Raw genomic sequence first — 21596 nt, 5'->3', positions numbered from 1 at the left:
AACATCTTTTATTTAAAAATTCATATTCTTCTATATTTGTTTCCCTACTTCTCAACCAACCTGTATTTCTAATATGCCTAACATAAAACTACATATAGTATACAGGTATCCCTTGTATAACGCGGTCTTATACAACGCGGTTTCGACATAACGCGATTTGGAAAAATTAGGTTTCAGTACAACGCGAAATTTAGGCTTATATAATGCGAAGGGGAAAATACATAATTATAAAATCTGGTAACACAAATTTGCGTACCACATATTTATAATATGTAATGTATTTTTAATGTAAACCGGGAATTACCCTTTTTTGCCTTAGATAGATATAATAGATATTAATCTAGCACCTTATTACGAAATTGAAAAGGAGCTTAAAAAAACCACCCACCAAAAACTGATAACAGATTTTGCAATTATAAAACCAGTAGAAGAACCACAAGGTCCCACAACTAGTTTCTTATCCAATAGCGAAAACTATGTTGAAGAAATATCTTCTGATGAAGCTATTGCTCCCCCAAAACGCCCACGTGCAAAGATCTTTGAAGACAGTGAAACAGATTAATTACCATATGAAGTTTGAAGAATAACAATAAAGTTTTTAATAAACCTTTAATTTGTTTTAGTTTGTTTTTAAATTTTTTGTTTTGTGTTTTTAATTGTATTATAAAGTCTGAACTTTAGTATTGAGTTGAAATATATGGGCATCTGTTATTTTGTATGTATTTTATTTAAAAAAAAATCTATTGGAACAAAACCCCCAAATTTATATGAAAACTATGTTTTAGATAACGCGGAATTACATAACGCGCAATTCTTCTGGAACGTAACTATCGCGTTATACGAGGGATACCTGTACTTGAATGTTATAAAAATGTTGGCCGCACTGCATTAGCGCTTCAATAGAAAAATGTTGGAACTGATAAGAGGTCGTGGCCGCAGCGTGTACGCTTCTTGCAATGCCGTTAATTACTTAAATAAAGTTATTCGTTTCGTGGGTATTACCCAACCGCGGCAATGTCGTTTCTTGTACTTCTTGTATGCCGGCCTTATATCATTTTTTATTTTGCTTTCACCGGTCATCTTTAACGTTGGTTGGATACGTGATAGGAATATTCTATCGATAAGGGAGATCCTAAATTGCGTACAAGCATCGTTGAATGTGCTCGGTGTACCAATTAAAAGTGTCACAATATTATTGTCCGTGAATCGATTGCGTAGCGTAAAACCGTTATTGGTGGCTTTGGATGCGCGCTACAGCGCAGCGGAGGATATAGCCAAGATACGCCGTTGCGTTATAATTGGCAATCGTATTGTATTCGGTTACATTTTCTCATACATGACTTATGTATCTTTGACTGTACTAACTGCATTGGTGGGCGGCTATGCGCCACTTACACTCTATATACCTTACGTGGATTGGCATAGATCGAGATGGGAATACTGGCTACAAGTTAGCTTTGATACCATTGCACTTTTCCTCATAATTTCGCATCAAGTAATAAATGATTCTTATTCGGCTGTCTATATTTATATAATACGTACGCAAGTGCAGTTGCTCACAAATCGTGTACAACGATTGGGAACCGCAGCGGATAAAAGTGCCGATGAGACTTATAATGAGCTGCAGGAGTGTATTATCACACATCAGGAGATTTTAAGGTTTTTTTTTCTCTCTTTTTTGCGACTTTTTTGTAATAATTTCATCAAGTGCACACATCCTTCAATTTTGCTTTCTCCCACCGCAGCTTGGTGCGCATTGTGGAACCGGTAATATCTGTTACGTTGTTTGTGCAGTTCCTTATCGCTGCAGCTATTATGAGCGCGACCTTGATAAATATATTAATTTTCGCCGATACCACGTCCAGGATTGCCGCGCTCGCCTATATGTACTGTGTTCTGTTGCAGACTGCACCGACTTGCTACTACGCCACTTACTTGCAATCGGACTGCGAGAAGCTTTCCATGTCTATTTTCCACAGCAATTGGATGGCACAGGGCAAACGTTTCAATAAATTGCTATTATATTTCTTACATCGCACACAAGACAATATGCCGCTTATGGCATTAAAATTATTTCCTATTGATTTGGCCACAAATGTGTCGGTAAGTTGGCATGTGGTTTTGTATGTCTGCGATCGTTATGTGTGCTGTGGTTAAAAATCTTTTGTTTTCACTTTTCAGATCGCTAAGTTCTCATTCAGCCTTTACACGTTCATTAGAAAAATGGGAGTAGGTAAGCATTTGAACGAATGAATTATAAAAATGTGTTTGTGTTGCTAAATCGAAATCATTTTGTGTACGAACTATTCATTAAAAAGCAATAATATAAACTTCTTGTTGTACCATCTTGTGTGAAAATAAATAAACTTTTTGGTTGTTCCATTTGAGAGCATAAGAACATTTCTTTTATATCATCACAATGAACCGAGTATTTTACTTTGCTTATTTTTATTTGAGACTGGTTTCCATATCAATTTTGTGCGCTGAATCGACTTGGTTGTCCAAAAGTGCACGTCTCGTCATGGTTTTGAGAAATGTGAGAGGTAAAAACTAAAAATAAAGTGTTTCTGGGCACTTTTATCAACAATTTTCTGAAATATCCGACATGCTAGAGACTCCACCTAACATAAAGGATGAACCCTGGGTAAGGTTAAGTGCCGGCAAGAAATAAAAACTTGGCTAAATAACAAAAAACTTCACTTCAATTCAAAGAAATTTGGTATCAAACGATTCAGCTTGACTTCTAAACTTCTTCTAATAGAACATATACAGGGTGAACGATATGAAGTCTTATCTATTCAAAACAGCATAACTTTTTTGTGTGAAATTAGTTTTTATTGATTTCAAAGACAAAATTGTTCAGCTATGATTACAATTTTAACATATATTCACTTTAGGTCGATATGACCACCTTTTGCCTTGACTATAGCCTTAAAACGGTCAAAATATGAGTTGCATGCTGCACGAATGTGATCTTGAGGTATTTCGGCCCATTCTCGTATGATCGCTTCTTTCAGCGCATCCATACTGGCATATTTTTTAGTCCTCACCTTGTCTCCAAAATGGACCAAATCGAATAGTCCATCGAATTTGGGTCTGGTGAATTCGAAAGCCATTGTGTGGACGAAATGAAGTGTGAAACATGATTTTTTAACCATTCTTGGTTCACACGAGCTTTATGAGACTGTGCCGAGTCCTGTTGGAACGTCTATGGTCTACGACCGAAATGTTTGCGTATCCACGGTTCTAATAAGTCGCTATCACTTTGACACCAGGCTCGATAAAAACGATTGGAGAGCATCCATCAGCGGTCACTGCATGCCAAACCATTACTTGCGATGGAAAATTGCTTCGAGTGGCCATACGTAGGCTCAAATTCTCGTATGAGCGTTCGGTCAAGTAAACACGATCGTTTTGAGCGTTTACGAAATGCTCAATTGGGACATTTTTTTCATCAGAAAACACAATGTTAGGAAATTCGCCACGTTCGTGCAAGCGCATCAACTCCTTTGCTCTTTCGAACCGAACTTGTTTTTGGTGGGGTGAAAGATCGTGTGCTTTTTGGAACTTGTAAGCCTTGACCTTGACCACATTTTTCAATATGCGTCGAATGCTGTCTTGCGATATTTTCAGTTCTTTGGCCATTTTTCTTCCACTTCGATGTGGATTTCGTTCAAGTCGAGCCTTCACGTTCCGAACCATTTCTGGCGCCGTTGCTGTTTTTTTGGGCCACCTCCATAGTATTTTGCAATGCTACCAGTATCATTGTAACGTTTAATAGTGCGATACACAAACATTTTATTCACTTTGAGGTGACTGAGCTCACGAACAATGGCTGGTTGGGATTTTCCAGCCAAATATAACGCAATCACACTACTACGTTTGAATTCCATCACAGAAAAAAAATTCTACAAAACTGAGACGTTAATGCTTTTGATGGCTTATAAACAATATATTGAACTGTCATTAGAACAATTTTGACGTTGATATCATCAGCGGTTTAGAGATACAAGCAGTGTGAAGTTGGTAACACTTCATATCATTCACCCTGTATATCTTGCGATAAGCTACAAGTACATTTATTGCATTTTTTTTTATCAAAACAAAGAAGTTACTACATTAAAGCACAAATATGTTTTTTTATCAGCACTAACAATTATCGAAATTGGTTAAAAATAATAAAAAAAATGGTATTATTTTTTGATTATTTTTATTAAGATTACTTCTAATGGTAATCATTACTATTCATGGAAAGTATCAATAATATCAACTATTACTTTTAATTTGTATTCATTGGAATTAAAACTCATTATTTAACAATTCCGATTACAAATCTACAATAGAAACATCTTTACAGTTCTGGGATGTGCAATTGGCCACGAATGGTCGTCAATTCACTGAAAATGCATAAGCAGTCAAGCTTCAGGTCGAAGGATGAGTTCTAGTGGAAGTTGCAAATTGAAGCTGTTAAGTTATGGGTGACAACTCAGGCCACTTGAACTCACCAAAGGGATATTATTCATACAAGCAGCTGGGCGTTCTGGTCACGTCACGGCAGATTGATGAGCTTCATCTTCGCTATAATTTTTTCAATTTCCGGATACAATGAATGCCTCTTATGTACCGCGGATATGCAGCATGCGGAAACAAGTACTTAAATCAAGTTTAAGTTGTGAAAAAAAGCAAAGAAAAGAGGAAGAAATGTGCAGAAGAAGAGCGGAATAAAGCACAAGCGAAGAAAGTGACTTAGAGTAGGGATCGAGAAAATTATAAAAAAAATGAAAGCAGGTATAGAAGGAACAGCCAATGCTCACTCTTAGAAATAAATCGCCTTAGCAGTGGAGCAAGGTGGTTACTCAAAATGTTACCTTTTCATGTGAAGCAATTTTGAAAGAATCACGAAAGTGGTAAAAGTTTAACCATTGAGTAAGTATAATTGAACTCATATAAAAAGTTGCTTTTGAAGGTGGAGATCGCATTTCTTTGGCCTGCCAACGGTAAGCCTCAATTTACCAGATAGGAATTTGCGATGGGAGTATGGACTCAGAATTTTAATTTATATTATTGTATAACTCATTGAACAGAATTCTAGCGGACAGCGGGTAACGGGTTGCCACATTTAATAGCATGAAATTGCACAGAATTGCGGCGGTCATGGATTTCTTGCCGTCAGTTTTTTTTTTTTTTAACGCGGCAAAGTAATTAGATTCATTTCTATTTTCTTCGACGGGTTAAGGACTCAGGGTGGCTTTTCTGACCACTTGATGGCAATTTGTGTGTTTTTAAAAAAGAGCAGGCCAATAACAAGCAAATAATATTGGGCTTGTAGAAGAAAACCCACAAAATTTCAATAATTTAGGAAGAAGTTTTTTTTTTAACTATGAACTTCAACAAGTTGCTTCACAAATATATATATATATAGTAAATGAAAAGATTTCGCTACAAAACTAATTTTATGGCAACCACAAAATATCAGGTGAAAACAGTTCTTCGGCAATAGAATACTTGCATCAAATCTAATGTAGGTAGGTTTGCACAGACGTAGTTGCACCCATTTAGCGCCCAAAAATCCTTGAATCTCCATAGATTAAGTAAACTGACCGTGTGGTGCTGCCAGAGGCTCAATTGTGGTCGAACTCTGAAAATGATCCCAGCAAACACTGTTTTCGCATTTTCTTGGATGGCTCCAGAACAGAGCACGGCTCCGGCTCTGGGGTTTACGTGGAATTCAGCGGGACAAAACTGCACTTTTATCTTGGAATGTATGCATCTGTGTTCAAGCGGAGGTGTATGCTGTTCAAGAAGCGATGAACTTTGTTGTGGAAAACAGATGGAGAGGAAGATTTTATATGTCACATCAAGAGTAGTTGCGTCCTGCAAATCCAGGCTGATCTATGTTGGTAGACATAGTAACCTAATGCCAACATGGGTCCCGGGACACGTGGGTATCGTGGGTGACAAGACCTCTGAGGCCAACTACTTTGGCCCGGAGCCCATTTTGCCACTCCCTTCTGTAGCTAATAAACCGGTTAGCAAATGGATTAAAATTGAAATTTGAAAAGGTCGAGCCAAGGAGCACCTGGAGATTTGATGGCTTCTAAAACACTCAGGCTAACAGCCCATTGTATTTAAAGCTCTGGAAAGGGGGTAGATAGTCAAGGAGGGAAGGAGAAAAGTATCAGAGAAAGAGATAGGAAAGAATAGAGAAAGAGATAGAGATAGTTAGTCCTGTGATAATTTTCCAGATTCTTTGGCAAATTTGTAAATATCCTCCAGTTTTAGAGAACGAATATTACGCATTCTCACGACATCGAAACCCAAAACTCGAGGCCGTACTCTAGCAAAGGCAGGACACTCACAGAGAAAGTGCTCAGTGCTATCCCCTTCCTCCAAGCATGGTAGGCACATTGGGTCCTCAATGATTCCAATGGTGGTCATATGCTGACCCCATGGGTTGTTTCCTGTAATGATACCAACGCTCAATCGAACGTCTTTCTTTCCAAGTTTTAGTAGAAAGTTTGACAGTTTTCTGTTCGGACTGGTCACAAAACACTTTGCAGTTCTAGACCGGACCATCGCTTTTTATGTAGATGGCCTATATAATCGCTGATGCTATTCATGATTCCTGCGGAACCAATAATCCGGCTTGGGTCCTTGTGGGTGAACCACTGATCCACGGTTGGCCAATTCATCGGTAATAGCAAACGGATTACTACAACCCACAAGCGAGCTTGGCAGGCTGAGAGCGGCTGCAGATGGATAAAACTGATGTTACCTGTCATGTCTGAGCGACTGTCGCAAATCCTCCTGTCATTAAGCACAAGGGACTGCAGGACTGATGACAGGCCACTTTCTGTGGGCGAAGCACATGGAAAAGGTAGGCATCTCAGACAGTGTACTCTGCCTAGCTTGTGAAGAGGGGGTTGAGGCGGCAGACCACTTCCTGTGTGTCTGCCACACGTTCGCTCGAATCAGGTTTGAGGTCTTCGGCACTGATGTGTTAAGAAGCGACCACCTTGGCTCCTTGGCACTATAAGATCTACTCTGATTTCTTCGGAGGTCGGGTAAATTTAAAGAAAATTAAAAGCGAGTCCGAGTACAGTACAATGGACTTAATTGTTTCTGAGTTCTGCACTGGCTAATTGCCCCGTCAAAAAACAAAAAAAAAAATAGGTAAACTGAGAAGTGGCGAATCGAAAACAGTTACAATTTACGTAAGCAGTGTGAAAAAAGCAGTGCAATATCATTTTCATTGCCAACATCTTAGAAGAACTTATTTTCGCGCTCTTTTTACTTTTCATCACTGCTTTTCTATATTGCCGCTACCAATAGGGGAGCAGAGCATTTAAAATGAAAGATTAATATCAGCTTCTGAAGCTGCAACAGTCGCCATGACAACAAAAATTTGATAATAAAGCTGAAAGTTATAAAAGTCTTGGCATGCTGTCATTCTCAGCCGACTTTGATTGAGTAATTGGCAGGTGCAGAAACTCCGGCAGATACGCCTCCCCCTCCATAGTTTCAAATTTTAAATTAGTGCTGTTACAGCTACCAATTTTTGTATCGCATTTATTTGGTGATATTTTTTTTCTGAAAAAAAAACTGTTATGCCCTTTATTCGGCTGGCGTCCACTCGAACTACTTCAATTCATTTTTTTTACAAAAAAACAAAATCGTAAGAAAGAAAAAAATGTTTCATTAAGCTTCAGTGAAAATCTCAATATGCAGGTGAAATAACGGATGCATGGCGCATAGACGTCATCCGCGTTGCAGCTGCAACTGTTGGATATGAACTCCCACCGGCAATCAAATCGTTACAGCCAAAGTTTCCCTATTTGTAGAAATTGTTTGCTTCGCTGCTGTCAGAGTGACCTTTGTTGGCAAGTCCATTAACACTTTCATACGGACATCCTTTGTGCGTTGTTTCTTCTTCACAGTTCCTGTATTGCATTAATTCTGTAAGGAATTCTGCAAAGATTGCTTATAAGGAGTTCTGTTTAAATTTTAAAGCGTACAACAACATCAATATGAGCAGAAGTGCCTACGCTAGTGGCATGCAAACTAATAGGAAAAAATTGATAAAAAAGTTATTAAAATTTTAAAAACTTCTGTGAAAAACGAACGAAATGTTGAGCTCTTGGAAATAATATTATGGTGAAATTTTTATTGTAACTCTGATATAACAGGCAGGGCTATGTGTGAGGTTGCAATATCCTGTAAAGCGAACAGATTAAAACACCATAATCAACAATCTTCCGGATTTACAGGCCAAAATGGGCTTGATCAGACATACAAATCACATTTGAATAATGCTTTACCGAAATTCCAACCGGATTGTCAAGCCTGCAGGACTTTCTTTTCTTGTAAATTCAGTTCTACAAGGAAACAATAAAAATCTTTTGACTATGACTGCAGAATCCCAGGAAAGTTTTTTTCCTATGAAGAGTAACTTCAGGTTTAGAAAAATGCATATATTAGTAGCGGGGGCAGAAGTGGAATCGAGAGAATATAATTCGTTGCCTTGTTCCTTCAATTTTGCTGTCACCAAAACGCGCTTCGAATGGTCAAGACGTTCTTATTTACGCGCGGAACCCGTCACGCGTTTGTTGAGATACTACATGGTCCAATAAGTTCACAAGGTGAGGGATAGATGGCGGCGTTAATATCAAAAGCATATGGTATTTAGTGAAAACCGACCTTTAGGAGCTACTTGTCATATTTTCGTGACATTTTGCAGATTAGTTTGTGAGTTACAGTCGTTTAAGTGAAGCTACTTTTGGTTTTGTGAAAAAAATGGATTCAAAAGAATTTCGTGTATTGATAAAACGCTGTTTTTTAATTAAAAAAAACAACACTGTGGAAACACACCAATGGCTATGGAAGTATTATTCGCACTCCGCTCCGTCCATCGGAACCATTGATCGATGGTTTCGTGAATTTAGATGCGGTCGTACGGGCACTGAGAACGCAGCGCGTTCAGGACGTCCAAATGAAGCAGTTGTTCCAGAAGACATCAAAAAAATCCACCGTATCATTCTGAATGATGGTAAAGTGAAAGTGCGCGAGTTAGCAGAGGCCGTAAGCATATCGAAAGGGTCAGTAGGAACGATTTTGCATGAACATTTGGGTGTGAAAAAGCTAGTCGGAAGATGGTTGCCGCGTTTTCTCACAATCAACCAAAAACAACAACGAATAATGGATTCTGAGCATTGTTTGGAGCTGTTTCGCCGCAATCCAAGCGAGTTTTTGCGTCGATTCATAATAATGGACGAAACATGGATCCATCACTACACGCCACAGTCGAATAAACAGTCGGCAGAGTGGTTGGAAGCCGTTCAAAGCCGACCAAAACGTTCAAAGACGCAACAATCGGCTGGAAAGGTCTTGGCCAGCATTTTTTGGGATGCTTGTGGTGTAATCTTCTTGAAAAAGGTAAAACGGTCACCGGCGAGTATTATGCCAGCTTTTTTGACCGTTTGAACGACGAAACCAAGATACAGCGGCCTCATTTAGCAAAGCAAAAAGTGTTGTTCCACGAAGACAATGCACCAGCTCACAAATCAACGACTGTCATGGCAAAATTGCACGAACTGCACTACGAATTGCTTCCCCATCCACCGTATTCTCCAGATTTGACCCCCAGCGAGTATTGACTGTTTCCAAACTTGAAGAGATGGCTTCAGGGAAAGCGATTTCGATCAAGTGAAGAAGTTGAATGGGAAACAGACGCGTATTTTGAAGGACTTTCTATCGATCATTTTTCGAAAGGCATCAAAATGTTAGAATACCGTTGGGAAAAGTGTATCGTCCTAGAAGGGACCTATGTGTATGTTGAGAATAAAATGAGTTTTGGTTGAAAAAATTGTTTTTACCCTCTCACCTTATAAACTTATTGGACCATGTAGTATAATTGTTTAATTCCATGAATATACCTATGTTTTCTGCTATTTCACGCAACTTCTCTTTCACTATCTTCGGTACCGGTAACTGATTCGGTGTTGGGTGTCGTATTATTTCCTTGGCATAATTTTGGCAGGTTTGTAGAAGGTTGAGTGTTCCCATATAGACTGCGTCTTCAGAGCTACTATAGTTTCTTATTTAGTTCTGGTTTTAGAAAGTGTAGTGTCGGGTATATGTCAGACGTGTCTCAGCAAGCGAATACCTGCCTAAGCGAGCTCATCGACTCCCTCATTTCCTTCTATTCCTTTGTGCCCTGGTATTCAGCAAATAGTGACCTGCCCATTTCCGCGGAGTTCATCCATTTTGAGTCTGCATTTTTGAACGAACTCCGAGTTAGTGCAACGAGCCATAATTGCTTTAATAGCCGCTAGACTATCGATGAAAATGTTTGCCCGCGTTTTAATAGGAGTTAAATCCAGAGCTAATTTAGCTGCTTTTGTTGCGGCGTAGATTTCAACTTGAAATATACTACAGTAATTAGGGAGTCTGAAAGACTTTTGGTGATCAAATTAAGGACAAAATACTAGCGCTCCAACTCCTTCCGCTATTTTAGATCCATCTGTAAAGAAATTGTATAAATGGTATGTAGATTCTAGACCTTTCAGCCATCCATTTTGCTCTAATAATAGCGTTAGGTTTTTTGCAAATTTTACTCGTGGAACTACGTAGTCGGAAGTTCCGATTGAGTCCAGAATGCAGCTGTAATCATAAATCCTCTGTGAGAATTGTCCTGACATCTTCAGTCTTAGAGCAGATCTTTTGGCTGAGTTTCTTACTACGAATTTGATTCGATTTCAGTTGAGCATTCGTTCTATTCCCGCAGTTGGAGTTGTGCTCATAGGGCCAGTTATACATATTCCTGCCATCCTTTGCACGTTTTCCAATCTTTTAACGTACCTCAGTTTGTCACACACCGTCCACCAAACTAGTGAACCATGGAGCATTATTGGTCTAATGACTGCCATGTATATACAATGTGTGAGTCGAAGAGGTAAGCCCCAAGTCTTACCGAGCATCCTTCTGCATGCGTATAAGGAATTGTAGGCTTTCTTTGCTCTTTATTTCACAACAATGCATAGGTATTTAGTCGATGTTTTTGGTATTAACTCAACTCTTCTCAGCCTCGGAGGAGACTAGTTAGGAATCTTGTAGTTAGGAATCTGTATAAAAAGTACTAAGTCCGTGTTGTCTGGATTTACTTCCAGTGCGACCATTTCCGTCCACTTCTAAGGAAAATAATGAAAGTTTCACACATTGTTGGTGTTGCTTTGGCAAAGGTTTCTGTGAAGTTTGGTTGAAATCCGATAACGCGTGTGTGTGCGGTGCGTCGGTTAAGTGAGTGTGTTTTTACTATTAGCCGCACGTATTTTTTGTACCGCACATAGCATTCATTAGAATTGAATACATTTTGGTCGTGTGTGGCTGGGCCGATTATTAAATTTGGTATATATATATTTATATTTTCCCACGGTGAAGGTTAGTATAATATGCTTATTGATTGCACTCGCAGGGTCTCGAGATATAGCCGAAAAGGTGGACCAAGGTACCCTTGGATGTGTTTGTACAATATGGGTATCAGATGGAAGCTGTTGATGAAAGCTTTTAAGTGAAGTAATTTTTACTGCACGTTTCCGGGATAAAGAAAGGAGATGGATGTGGAGATCGAAGAGGAAAAGGAATAGCTACAGGAAGAGAAAGAGGAAGAGGAAGACCACATATTATTAAAAATTAAAAAAAAAATTCTAAAAAAATTTTAAAATGTTGCATATACGCTTATTATATAAACGTATATCTGAAGTCAGTTATAGTGAAAAATTCATTGTATCATTGCCGGCGTGATTGGTGATCGTTTCCTTAATTTTTTGCAGAAAGGTTATGCTAATATGAGATATTACCTATATCATTCATACATCTACGTATTACCTGTGTACTCACAAACATACGGTTGAAGCAAATATATGTCAGTTTTTTTACATTGCCTGGAAAAGTTTATATAAATTTAAGAAGAGTAAATAGAACTTATTTTATAGCAGACTTCACGCAAAAAAGTCATTTGCACCTGAACACATAGCGAAAGCAGGGGGAATAGAATAGTTCTCTTCTCCTTCTCCGCTTCTTCGCACACATAATTGTATGGGATGAGTGCACGATGGCACATAAAAAGTCACTGGAAGCGCTTGATAGGACATTACGAGATTTACGTAGTAAAAATGAAATGTTTGGTCGTGCCTTAGTGCTGCTGGCAGGTGATTTTTGACAAACACTGCCTGTTATTCCTCGAGCAACTGTAGCAGGTGAATTGGCTGCATGTTTGAAATCATCATATTTGTGGAGACATGTTCAAACACTCAAACTAACTACAAATGTACGTGTTCTAATGCAAAATGATCCATCAGTTGCTGAATTTTCAAAGGAATTATTGGATATTGGAAATGGCAAAGTTCCTGTCGATAATTTAACTGGCTTAATAACTTTACAACCAAACTTTTGTCAAATAAGTCAAACGAAAGAACAGTTAATTCAAAGTATTTTCCCAAATTTGCCTCAAAATTACAAAAATCATGATTGGCTTAGTGAACGAGCCATCATGGCTGGCAAAAATAAAGATGTGAATGAAATGAATGCGGCTATTTTGGCTAACATACCAAGTCAAGAACGAACATATCGATCCGTTGACACTGTTACAAATCAAGATGATATTGTAAATTATCCCACTGAATTTTTGAATTCCCTTGATTTACCTGAATTACCGCCACACATGCTAAACTTGAAAATAGGAGCACCGATTATTATGTTGAGAAATATAAATCAACCACGACTATGTAGTGGCACTCGATTAACAGTTAAGAGATTGATGAATAACGTCATTGAAGCAACAATTTTAAATGGAAAATACTCTGGTGAAGACGTTTTAATACCGCGAATACCAATGATACCATCGGATATGCCGTTTGAATTCAAACGTCTTCAATTTCCTGTTCGCCTTGCATTCGCGATTACTATTAATAAGTCACAAGGCCAAACTTTATCAATTTGTGGTATTGATTTAGAATACCCATGTTTTTCTCATGGCCAACTTTATGTTTCATGCTCAAGAGTTGGTAAGCCATCGGTATTGTTAATTTATTCAACAACGCATGGAAAAACGAAGAATATTGTATACCAAAGAGCATTACAATAAAAAAAGTAATAAAGTAAGTCACATCAAACGTTTTTTAATTGCTACTACTATTTAAAACTTCTTTCATTACTATTCATGCTCGAGAATTTTTATAAAATACACACAGTATTTTTCGGCTTAATTTAATTAATTAATCTAGATTTTTTTAAAGACGGCCAGCGGGACGGGCGGGATTTCGCTAGTTCTTAATAAAAAACATTTGATTTACACGTGGATATTTCTTTTTATCTTAATCTCATTTAATAATTTATCAAATAAATTCTCTGTCAAAATAGGTGGTATGACCTGCATGGCAAAAACTATAGCAGCAATTGGCTCTAAAGGCCGAGCTAAGAGATTTCGGGAGTAACTGTTTCTGAGTAACTATCTTACGCTCAGCTGAGGAGTTTATCAACCTCTTTATGGTCGATCTGCTCGAATGCGTTCAATCGAAAGAGCGCCAAATCTTTCTCTGGACGGAAATTACTGGCTCTGGGTTTGGTTCCCAAGCCAAATATAATATGTACGTGCCTCAGCATTCCATCAAAAAGCAGCTTAAAAAGGCACTTTGGGCAGAATGGAACAAACTCGGAATCGAAATAACAAAAAACCAGTGGAGCCGACGCTAACGAAGCTAAAAACTGTATAAAAGACCAAAAGATATCACACTAAATATTTATGTGTTTTTTAGTTTATTGATTTATGTTATTTTTAGCAAAAAGTACACTGCATTAAATAAGCTTTAATAAAAAATTTGGAAATATGAAAATAAGGGACTTCATTTCCTTTTCTAAACAAAATTTTCGTATTAACAAATTAAGCGTTTAAACACGGCGATATACGTTTTGGTTTTCAAATAACGGTATCCGAAATTTCCACCGGCATGAAATTAGCTGTAAGATTTGATAAACTGAAGAATAACAAGAACTTTTTTGATGTCCTATGAATTTCTTGGCTCAGTAGCAATTTTCATTAGTGCCACTAATGGAGAAAAACTGTCACTAATGGTGACTTTCGAACAGCAGAATGCCTTTCCGATCCCACTAGAGTGTGAGGAGGCAGCTGTAGCTGTTAATAAAGAAGAATCATATAAGACTCAGTGATACAGCATATCTCAATTCAGGAAAGTAAATTATCGATCATGACTTCTACTGCACTTTTTGCTAACCTCTAAACTTTCTTATTTCCATTTCAAATGCTTAGGCAGCCTTTTCAGATATACTCGTATAATAGAATCATTCACTTTAGTTGAAAGACTCAGGTGTGAGCAATTCGTGCGATAATTCTCTTTCTATTACAGCTTCCCTTTTGTTGTTGCAAGTGGCACGTATTACTTTAAGTAGCTGCTAGAAATTCATTGAAAATCATCGCAGCAAGAGCAACGTAAACGAAATTTCCCTTTAGAAAAGCAGTAAAGCGTTGCCGATTCAAAAGAATTCTGCAGTAGTGGAAACCTATTAAAGCTCATGACACATTTACATGTCTTATCCTTAAACGTAGCTGCAGAAGAATAAGAAATTGCTGCATGGTCTGTAGGTTTTTTGGCTGCCTTGTAATAGAAACATACATATTATATATGTATGTATGTATATGTGATACATTAGGGATGCCCATTTATTCGATTCTTGCAATTCCGGGATGTCGATATTCTTCTTCTTCTTAATTGGCGCGATTTTCAGCCAATTTGAAAAAGCGCGCCAATCATTTCTTTCTCCTGCTAACAGGCGCCAGTTGGAAACATCAGTTGAAGCCAAGTCCTTCTCCACCTGATTTCCAACGCAGGGGAGGCCTTCCTCTTCCTCTGCTGAAACCAACTGATAACTCATCGAACACTTTCAGAACCGGAGCGTTTGTATCCATTTAGACGACGTGACCCAGCCAGCGTAGTCGCTGGATCTTTATTCGCTGCGCTATGTCTATGTCGTCGTAACGCTCATACAGCTCATCGTTCCATTGCCTACGACAATCGCCGTTGCTAACGTGCAAATGTCAAAAAATCTTGCGCAGAATCTTTCTCGCAGAATCTTTGTCATCGTCCACGGTTCTGAGCCTTGTAGAGTGCTTATTCGTCGAGAGAGGACTTTATTACTCAAGAGATTCTTCATTGGCTTTCCAGGCTGACATTGTTATAGGTGTTAATGAAATGTCGATATTACAAGCCAGAAATCCAGGGCTTTAGATGTTCATTGTTTTGTTACAACTGGGCGAAGCACGTGGAAAAGGTAGGTTTCTCATATAGTGTACCTTCCCAGCTTGTGAAGAGGACGATGAGACGGCGAACCACTTCCTGTACGTCTGCCCCGCCTTCGCTCGAATCAGGTTTGAGGTCTTTGAGGTATCTGCTAAAGTAACTTGAGATATGTCAAAAAAAGTTCGTTGCAAGCCCGTTGTGTGGGATAAAACCTATGCATGAACTCTTGAATTTGAAATGATACAGTCAGAACTTTGTATTTATATACAAACATGGTGGCGAAAAGAATCACCCAATTTTGTTTTCAAACAACTTTCATACTAAATATAATAAGAAAATGATTTTGAGTGATAAAAGTCTATATTTAGACCTTTATGCGTTCCATTGCATGTCTGTTTGTATACTGTGGCTATTTAGTTCAAAAGCGCCAAATATGTTGTATGTACAATATATAAATCAGTTCCAATAGGGTTATTAGCCTACCATGAATATATTGTACATATCTGAAGTGGTTGGCCGTCGTAGCCGAATGGGTTGGTGCGTGAGTATCATTCGGAATTCACAGAGAGAACGTAGGTTCGAGTCTCGGTGAAAAACCAAAATTAAGAAAAACATTTTTCTAATAGCGGTCGCCCCTCGGTAGGCAATGGAAAACCTCCGAGTGTATTTCTGACACGAAAAAGCTCCTCATAAAAATATCTGCCGTTCGGAGTCGGCTTGAAACTGTAGGTCCCTCCATTTGTGGAACAACATCAAGACGCACACCACAAATAGGTGGAGGAGCTCGGCCAAATACCCAAAAATGGTGTAAGCTCCAATTATATATATCGTATATATATATATATATATGTACATATATCTGAAGTGGTTTCCCTATGATCCATATTGTTTAATATTATGGGTATGGGAATAAGTTTCCGCCTTCGTAAAAGAGGTGTCGCTACTGATACTATTATTGTTTTCGCTCTAGTAATATACTGACGATTTGAGGTGTTTATGTGAGGTCTCGATCATAGTAGTTGACATTCGTTTATAGCGTAAAAATCTTTTTTTATCTGAGTGCAGCTGAAACGTGTTATATATTGATCAATATTTGCGGTAATCACGCTTCATTAACTACAACTTTTAAAATGATTTCGACGCTTCCAAAATGGCATCTATTATGAACTCCTTTGACCATCTGAAACCATCACTAGCGATCGTTACTGACTGTAGCTAATGCGGCAAAGAAAAGCGGCCGGAAAGGGTCGGTAGACGATAGACATGAAAAACTGATTTTACTGCATGACAACGCCAGGCCACACGCTGCTAAATCGGTCCATCCGCCGTATTCCCCACACATTGCACCTTCGGATTGCCATCAATCAGCCCTTATTGGTGAGCGCTTCACTTCTTACGAGAGCATCGCAAACTGACTCAATGAATGAATCAAGTCAAAAGAACTCGAAATTTTCGTCAGAGAAATCCGTAAGTAGCCTGAAAGATGGAGGAAAGTTTTAGCTTCCAATGACACATACTTCACATAATATCATGTATTATTGAATTGTTTAAATAATTTGTAACTTTGAGAATTTGTAACTAAGAAAGGACGGAAACTTATTCTCATAACCAATATTTAATTTACCACATATATTAAAATATATGACAGAAATATGAAGAGACTGAGAAATGAAGAGTTGAACATTCAAAACAAGAAAATGAGCTGATATATGCCACAGCAGTGCTCTTAGCGCGAAGTGCGTTTTGATGTTCCTTTTTTGAAATAACAGGACATTCTCTATCTCCTTTCTATATACTTCTTAAGAAATTAGTATTCTCAAAAATCCCGAAATTGTTGACAAATTATCCTAGGATTTTGGGGATTTAAAAAAGATCCTAGGATTGGTATGTGGAATATACATTAAGACGGCCCAAAAAAAAAAATTGGTTCATGATGTTATCCTCTAAATTTGAGGTTTTACAAAAAAATTTGAATTTTTTTTCGATATTTTGTATTCAATATTTACTCGTGCAACTAATACTTTGAGAATGAACATTGAGTTTCAATATGATGAATGAACATTTCCATAAACTTGGTGGAAAATGTTTACAGATGGATATTACTTTATCTCCCCTTTTAATTTATCTTCATAATTTGTTTGGCGGTCCTAATAAACATATGTACATATATATGTATAAAAGTACCTTTGTATTATAAGTAGATAATCACTACGTGCATGCTGTGTTCAGTATTTGGCTGAGCTTCTCCTCCCCTCTTAAGCGGTCGTAAATTGGTTCTGGAAGGAAACGGTGATCTCAAATGGACACAGAAATGAGCTATGCAGCTGTAGTGGCTTAGAACTTACCATCAAGAAATTTATTCAAAAGATGGAAATATTCGCCAAGCAGTTTGCACACATCTACAGATAGTAAAACATGCCAGGTACTTGCAGTAAGCAGTAATAAGTGCATCAGCGACTGAAAAAGAGTCGCACAGTGGCAACAGCATGGCAAATCTTATCTTTTATTCATGTCTTCATTAGACAACTACAATGTGCCATCAAGTGAAAAGTGGAAAACTTCTCACGGTTAGATGCCGATGACCAAATGGCTGGACTATTCCCATTTCTTCCAAAATAGCTTCATTGTCGTAGCCTTCTTCATTGCACGAAAACTGCTTTACGAGAAATATAAAAATGGACACCAAAAAAAATATAGGTATGCAATAAACAATGCAAATTTAGAAATTGGAAACTGTTGGTGTGATGAGGCAGAGCACCGAAAATGTATGTATCAGAGTGAAATATGGCGACGCCGTAGCCGAATGGGTTGGTGCGTGATTACCATTCGGAATTCACCGAGAGGTCGTTAGTTCGAATCTCGGTGAAGGCAAAATTAATAAAAACATTTTTCTAATAGCGGTCGCCCCTCGGCAGGCAATGGCAAACCTCCGAGTGTATTTCTGCCATGAAAAAGCTCCTCATAAAAATATCTGCCGTTCGGAGTCGGCTTGAAACTGTAGGTCCCTCCATTTGTGGAACAACATCAAGACGCACACCACAAATAGGAGGAGGAGCTCGGCCAAACACCTAACAGAAGTGTACGCGCCAATTATTTATTTATTTTTATTGCTTCAAAAGTGAAGAGCGTTCAAAAGGAAATTTGTAAAATTGGTTGACTACAGTACAATCGTGATAGTCCGACATTTCTTAATCCGACACGTTCAGTAATCCGACAACCTTATAACGTCTATGGATGCAATTGGCATTATTTTATTTTGATCAGTCGTAGCAGAGCAGCAGAGGGGGATTGTGTTTTGTTTCCCGGTCACAATGTATTTGTCATTAAATTTGAACGAGGTCAGTTCTCTCGCGATTTCTGACGGTGTTGATGGGATTTTTTTCTGTCTTTTCGTGTCATTAAATGGAACCTTCGGTAGTCCGGAATATTTGATAATCCGACAACGAGTCGGACCCGTATGTGTCGGACTATCACGATTGGACTGTATTTGATTTCTGAAGCAAACGGGAATGATCAAGAAAAAGCGAAGGCAATAAAGCTAATAAATCAAATTATATTTCTGGGTACTCGTTCCAGTATTATAATTCATTTTAGTATTATATATGAATTCTAATAAATAAATAATCAAATATATTTATGCGTTCTATTAATGTAACAAGGTTTGGGGTTTCAAAAATGGTCTTCCTTTACATACTTCGGAATTATAATTTATGTATTTATACATAATTTTAATACCTTTTTTACCAAATAAAAAAATGATTTTGAATGATGAAAATATTTATTTTGACCTTTTCGCGCTACACTGTTTGTGTGTTTGCATACTGCAGCTGTCTACTGCACAAATGTCAAATATGATTGACGTACGATGCCACTTGCAAAGATTATAAATGTCCCGTTAGGGTGATTAACTTTGTGCCACCCTGTACTAGCTGACACCTACAACGTTGCTGGCGCATAAAATGAATTATAATAAATATGACCCCTTTTTAATATTAAAATGATTCTCTGTAAACAATATTTTTAGTTTTAATAATCGGTATAAACGTTTGGGCTATTTATTCAGGAGCAACCAATGTATAATTGACAATGTGGGAGAAGCGGTTAGTATCTACTGTCTTAAAGACTTGCCTTGTGCTTTAGGAACTACCATAGAAAAACACAATAATTTTTTAGAAGTATTATTAGAACTTCAAAGTCTAGCGGCTAGGGTCATCTCGTCCGAATTGATACAAGCGTTCCTGCTCTGAAAGCACTCGATGCGGTATCAGCTGGTATAGCTCGTTCGTGTTCTCTTTTGGGTGTATTTCATCAACCTTTTCATTACCATATATTGATGAAATAGGAATTGAGTGAAATACTGTCATCTGAAAAACGTTTTCCTTTACTGACTTTTGAAAAAAAGTCTGTAGTTATGCTTTGGTGGGATTTTTCTTTCGATTTTTCAAATTGACTTAATTCATGAGTAATTTGTTTACCATTTTCGCCCTTAAGAGTTAGGTGGCTACGCCATGTACAAATCGTTTTAATAAAATCGTATTTCATTAATTTCATTTTTATTTGCTTGATATCCGAAAAAAAACAGCACCAACATTTTTGCGCGTAGTTATGTAGGTATATGTATACAAATTTAGGTGCTAACAGAAATGCTAATTGAAAGAAATTCTTAAATTTTGCGAACAATAAGAATATATTAGTATAGCTCAAATAATTACAAAACTTTTATTTTTTCTTTTCAAATTGCAAAAAAATACTCCAAATTGACTAACTTCGCGGAGTCAGCACTGACATAAACTACCGAGTATGTGCAAAAATGCAAAAATACCAAATAGAGCACAATAAACAAGGGGTGTTCGACTTAATCGCTAACTTTGGAATTTCCAATGTTGTAGGTACTTAATAATTTTACTGTACTTGAAGTGCAAAATTTATAAAAACGTGTTTTCATTTAAGTTGGAAGTATTCTTAAGAAATGCTTAGTTCCAGCCGACTTTTTCTAATCCCAGAAGGGAAATCCTTTCACAAAAAAAAACATGCGTTCCCTTAATTCGCGAAAGACCCACTGGCAGAAATGTGTCGACGCTGAAGGTATGTCCTTGAAGTAAGTCTAGTTTTTCCAAAATTGCCAGTGCTCTTAGTATAACCTTTGTTTATTAGTAATATTTACACAAAGTAAATTATTCTAAACTGAAACAGTTTCTTCTTTATATACTAATCAAGGTTAAGGAAGTTTAAACCTTCGGTGGCTAATGGTTGTTTTGTGAGAGTCGAGGCTATTATAATTACGCAATGTACGGAAACTTCGGCAGACCCATTTAAACATCATAATTTTCCAAGAGGCCTGTAGCCAATTTACACCCAGACCGTTATTGGCGTAAGACAACATTAAAAAATTGGGAGAATTCGTTTCACTATTTACAGTTAAGGAAATAACGTGCAGGAAAATATGGGATATATCATACTTATTGACAGGCAGACTTTTTATTTTTAATAAAAATATAGTTCATATTACAACAAGAACAAAATTAAAAAAAAATTAAATACATTTTCACCAAAATGACAATCATTTTAGTTAGAGTTTTAAGGGAAATTCTGGTGTTCTGCTTAAAGCCCATTCAATTTTAATATATCAAAGTGCAGTTTATAATAAATACAATAATGAAGAAAGTAAAAGTTCAAAATCGCTTAAGAATCGCGTTGATTTTTTATAATTTTTTTGTTTTGCAAACGATGCTGGGAATTTTCTTCCAAGCACATGTTTAGAAATTTTTTATACAAAAAAAGAGTTATTTATAATATATAGTTCTTATTCAGTGAAACGTAAGATGACCCTGCAAACCAAATTATATGTAATTTTAGGATATTATAAAATAAACGGAACTGAAATTTGCAAACCATAAAAAAAAAAAATGGTTTTAACACGGAACTCCATTTGGCGATTGTTTTTTTAAAAAACAAATTGAAATCAAAAATATATTCATCGTACCGAAAATTCCCAAGTGCACGTTTATATATATATACAATATATAATTGGCGTGTACACCCTTTTTTTTGGGTGTTTGGCCGAGCTCCTTCTCTTATTTGTGGTGTGCGTCTTGATGTTTTTCCACAAATGGAGCGACCGACAGTTTCAAGCCGACTCCGAACGGCAGATACGGCAGATATTTTTTATGAAGAGCTTTCTCTTGGCAGAAATACCCTAGAAGGTTTGTCATTGCCTCCCGAGGGGCGACCGCTATTAGAAAAAACTTTTTCTTCATTTTGAATGGCCCATTCGGCTACGGCGGC

General features: G+C 37.5%; 1 protein-coding gene across 1 annotated transcript; it reads left to right on the top strand.

The window, feature by feature from the left end:
* The first annotated feature begins 907 nt into the window (after window positions 1-907).
* LOC128857554 (odorant receptor 7a-like) lies at window positions 908-2253 on the top strand. The gene is made up of 3 exons (XM_054093306.1): window positions 908-1659; window positions 1746-2103; window positions 2182-2253. The coding sequence occupies exons 1-3, from the start codon at window positions 908-910 to the stop codon at window positions 2251-2253; spliced, it is 1182 nt and encodes a 393-aa protein (XP_053949281.1).
* The last annotated feature ends 19343 nt before the right edge of the window (window positions 2254-21596 follow it).

The sequence above is a fragment of the Anastrepha ludens genome, chromosome 3 (genome assembly GCF_028408465.1).
Source record: "Anastrepha ludens isolate Willacy chromosome 3, idAnaLude1.1, whole genome shotgun sequence".
Classification (NCBI taxonomy): Eukaryota; Metazoa; Arthropoda; class Insecta; order Diptera; family Tephritidae; genus Anastrepha; species Anastrepha ludens.
The sequence above is the reverse complement of the archived record's forward strand: the minus strand, read 5'-3'. Positions and strand labels throughout refer to the sequence as shown.

What these genes read in the sequence shown, in the direction of transcription:
- LOC128857554 (XM_054093306.1), top strand. Translation starts at nt 908, where the DNA reads ATGTTGGAACTGATAAGAGGTCGTGGCCGCAGCGTGTACGCTTCTTGC. An exon ending in ACACATCAGGAGATTTTAAG is followed by an intron (nt 1,660 to 1,745) that starts GTTTTTTTTTCT and finishes CTCCCACCGCAG; the next exon opens with CTTGGTGCGCATTGTGGAAC. An exon ending in ATTTGGCCACAAATGTGTCG is followed by an intron (nt 2,104 to 2,181) that starts GTAAGTTGGCAT and finishes TTCACTTTTCAG; the next exon opens with ATCGCTAAGTTCTCATTCAG.